Source organism: Plutella xylostella, chromosome 10 (genome assembly GCF_932276165.1).
Source record: "Plutella xylostella chromosome 10, ilPluXylo3.1, whole genome shotgun sequence".
Lineage (NCBI taxonomy): Eukaryota > Metazoa > Arthropoda > Insecta > Lepidoptera > Plutellidae > Plutella > Plutella xylostella.
In genome coordinates, this window is record NC_063990.1 from 192,378 (window position 1) to 196,642 (window position 4,265).

A 4,265-nucleotide genomic window follows, 5' to 3' on the forward strand; every position below is an offset into this window, starting at 1 on the left:
TTTATGGTCAGCTGCAGTCTCCACATCGTCTCAGACCAGGCCGCCCCTTTGTGGTTGGTCTCGATACGGAGTAGGTTGAGAACTGTGCGGGCATACCTCTCAACTTGCCCATTTGATTGGTGCATCTCTGCCGTTATCAGGTGTATCTCTGACCCTATCTCCTTTACAAAGTCTAGAAACCTAGCAGACTGATACATTCTACCTCTATCTGTTACAATGAGTTTTGGTGCACCAAACAATGAAACTGCATTTGTAAACACACGTAAAAGTTCCTCAACATCCTGCCTATAAATTGGGTAAAGCAACGTGTACTTAGTGAATGCATCCACAACAAGTAGTACGAACTTAAAACCATTCGATTCGGGAAGGGGACCCAGTACATCTGAATGCAGCACTGAAAAGGGCTGATCAGGTTTTTCCCATGAAGTTATATTTTGCTGTTGGGACCTAGGTACACGTTTCTTCGAAATACAAATCAAACAGTGTTCAATGTATTTTTTAACAAACTGTCTTAGGCCTGGGAACCAAAAGTGTTTTAATACTAAATCCAGGGTTTTGTCGTAGCCAATGTGATTGTGCTCATCGTGAAACACGCGAAGTAAGCTAAGTCTATGACCGCGAGGAATATAACAAAGGAGTCGCGACTGTTCGCCTACTGGCGAGTACTTGTAATACAGAAGATCATTTTTCTCAACATAGCGATTGGGGTCGAGGCCACCCTCTCTAAGTTTCTCGAGGAGGTCTTGCGTTTCATTATCTGCAGCTTGTGCTATTTGGGCCCAATTGCGATGTTGAGTCACATTCAGTACTTCGCGAACGGGGTTCCTACTCAGGTAATCGGCATGTGACATCATCGTTCCCTTTCGGTATTCCATATCAAAAGTAAAGTCCTGGAGATAGATCCACCAGCGGGCCACTCTCGGAAGCAGGTCCTTTTTACGTTCGGTTGATTTGAGAGCATTGCAGTCTGTAATAAGTTTAAATTGAAGCCCAATCAAATAATGTCGAAAGTTTTGCAATGCTTTCACAACAGCCAACGTCTCTAATTCATAGGAGTGATACCTACTCTCTGCGCCTTGAGTGGTCCGGCTGAAGTAGGCTACAACTCTTTTGTTACCGTCCGGGTGGGTTTGCAAGAGAACCGCGCCGTACCCAACGCTACTCGCATCAGTATGCACCTCCGTAGGTAATTTTGGATCAAAGATAGCTAAGACAGGCTCGTTAGTTAAAATTGTAATAATTTCCTGTCGCACTTTCTCCTGTTCGGTACCCCACTTAAACTGTGCGCCCTTTTTGGTTAGTTGGGAAATGGGAAACGTTTTAGTCGCGTATCCCTCGATATACTTCCGGAAATAACCAGCTAGCCCTAAGAACTGCCTGACCTGTTTTACGTTCTCCGGAGCGGGTGAATTTACCAGTGCCTGAATCTTATGAGGACTCGGCCTAACCTGACCTTGACTTATTATTCGCCCAAGATATTCGACTTCAGTGGTTAGAAAGACACATTTTCGTAAATTAATCGAAAACCCTGCCTCGGTTAAGGTGGCGAGTACTTTCCTCAGCAACTCTATCCTCTCGTCTATTGTGGTACTCATCAGCAGCACGTCATCGATGTAAACCAGGACTTGTCCCGCGTCTATAAATTTGCGCAATGTTTTATTAATAATCCGTTGGTACACGATTGGCGAATTTGAGAGTCCATAGGGCATTTTTAAATATTCGTAGTGCCCCTCGGGTGTGACGAACGCTGTGCGATGTATGGATTCATCACTGATCCTTATTTGGTGAAAACCCGAAGCCATATCAAGTGAGGAGTATCGCGTTATATTTTTATCACCTAGGCGGTCGATGTGATCGTCGATCAACGGTAACGGATATCGCTCTTTGACAGTCACCCTATTTAAAGCGCGGAAGTCGACGCAGAGACGGTCCGACCCGTCCTTCTTCTTCACTAGGATTATAGGACTGTTGGGGCCATAGGCATAGGGTCAAGGAACTTCGTGGGTACACACACAAACAGCTGACAGACAGGTACACAGATGTTTGTAACTCCTTCCCACCTTCCCTATCCTAACGGAAACTGCAGGTAGATGAACACTAGCTGTCATCTGCCACCTCAACGACCAACCCTCGTCCACTTCTACCACCGCCGCGATACGAGTCGGTCGACGCACCTTACGCTCCCGTCACTCAATCCGCGATAGAAGCACAATCCGCCGCGTACTACAACACACGTAGCTCTACGTCGCGCACCGGTACATCAGCACATCAACCTGGAGAAGAACGGGTGGAAACTCGAAGAGGTCAAACGCATTTGATCAGCCGGACAACCGTTCCTGCCAGGTCAGTTTCTTCCTTCAAACTTCCCCCTTGCTCCTCCATTTCATGGTCCTTCGTAAACCGGATATTCCCTATTCCAGTCCATCCCGGCTTATTATTTACAAACATTTGTCTAAACTTCAGCACGTAACTGAAGTCTTCTAGCCAGCTGTTTTGTGTGTGTCATCGTGACGTCACTTAGTTTTTCCCTTTGTCTATGGTCAATCGGTAAAAATCGGTTAGTTGGTTAGTGTCACATTCACTGTCCAACTTCAATCAGTATTCCGAGGATAGCACAGAGTAGAAGTTTGACGTCTGACAAATTACTTTTTAATTCAACTGGGACTGTTTAGGTTATATTTTTATTGTAAATCAAATTATAAATAATGATGAAATCGGAAATTAAACATGTTAAGGGTGCCTCAGCCGACCCTATTAAAATATGTATGGCCCAGCTGGACACTGCGGAGCAGTACTTGCTTGGGGTCTACGAGTTGGCGTGTAACCTTCAGGCAAAATCGGATGCGCCTGGTCTATCTATGTTCAGGGTTCGTTTCGAGGATCTGGGGCGGATGCGCGACCAGTACCAGGGCGCTTACACCAGCCTGAAGGGTCTGCCTGTGGATGACGCCGTGCTGCAGCAGGCTGACCAACGCTTCAACAAATTTTATGAGATCTTTTATTCGGTTAAAGTGATAGCTGAGGGATTATTGTCGACAAACAGCGTCGCGGATGTGGAGCCAGTGAGATCAACTGCTCACTTCAAGTTGCCTGAGATTAGTCTGAGCAGTTTCTCTGGGGTCTACACTGACTGGCCAAATTTTATTGGATTGTTCGACAGTCTGATTCACACTAATGGGGACTTGTCCAGAGTGCAAAAGATGCACTACCTTCTGAGTGTTCTGGACAAGGAACCTCTTAGTTTAGTTAGGCATCTGGAGCTGGCCGATGGGAACTATGAGATAGCTTACCAGCTCCTTAAGGAAAGATATGACAACAGGAGACTCATTGCCGACACACACTTGGAGTCCATACTTGCTGTGACACTCGGTCAACAAGGGTTGACTGGCAACCTTCGGAAGCTAGTCAACACCTTAAAGGAGAACACTATGGCTCTGAGTGTGCTCGGTTTTGAGGTCAAGGCATGGAGTTTCTTGTTGCTCCATATCATTTTAAGAAAGCTTCCCTTTGACCTTCGTAGTAGGTTCGAACTCGGTTTAGGGGGTTCGCCTAGCACCATCCCAACATTCCAAGACTTGCTTGGCTTTCTGGAAACAGAGTTGAGAGTCTTGGAGACTGTTGGTGGCTCGGGTTCCAGGGGGTCAAGCAACTCTAACAATGTGAAAACGGGGACTTCACACACTACAGTGACTCTCACTGCAGTGGCTGTGTCTTGTGCCCTTTGTTGGGGTAACCACACCATTTATAGGTGCGACAGGTTCAATTCCCTGACACCTGTTCAGCGTAGGGAGCTTGTCGCACAACAGGGCTTATGTTGTAACTGCTTGCGTGCACACTCTGTAAGCAGGTGCACGTCCAAGTGCAGGTGTCTAGTGTGTAGTGGACATCATCACACGAAACTACACCTGCCAACATCATCATCATCATCATCTTGTCTGCCATCATCATCTGCAGCACCTAAGGATGGTCGACCCGCAGACTCATCACCCGGCTCCACGGTCTGCCATGGTTCAATTCACAACACCATGTTGTTAGGAACTGCCATGGTGGGGGTGTACGACCACAATGGTCACATACACCAGGTGAGAGCCTTGATAGACAGCGGCTCGCAGGTGTCTGTCATCACTGAGGAACTGGCGCAGCGGTTGCGGCTTCCCCGCACTAGCTCTAGGCTTCTTCACGGCTTGGGAGGTAAGCAGCGCTCCAATGGCAGCGTGGAGTGCAGGATCGCATCCCCTCAGGGTGCCTCCCAGCCTGCCTTGGTA

General features: G+C 47.4%; 1 protein-coding gene across 1 annotated transcript; it reads left to right on the forward strand.

Moving 5' to 3' along the window:
* Window positions 1-2,705: 2,705 nt before the first annotated feature.
* LOC125489100 lies at window positions 2,706-3,787 on the forward strand. The gene is made up of 2 exons (XM_048623731.1): window positions 2,706-3,461; window positions 3,749-3,787. The coding sequence occupies exons 1-2, from the start codon at window positions 2,706-2,708 to the stop codon at window positions 3,785-3,787; spliced, it is 795 nt and encodes a 264-aa protein (XP_048479688.1).
* The last annotated feature ends 478 nt before the right edge of the window (window positions 3,788-4,265 follow it).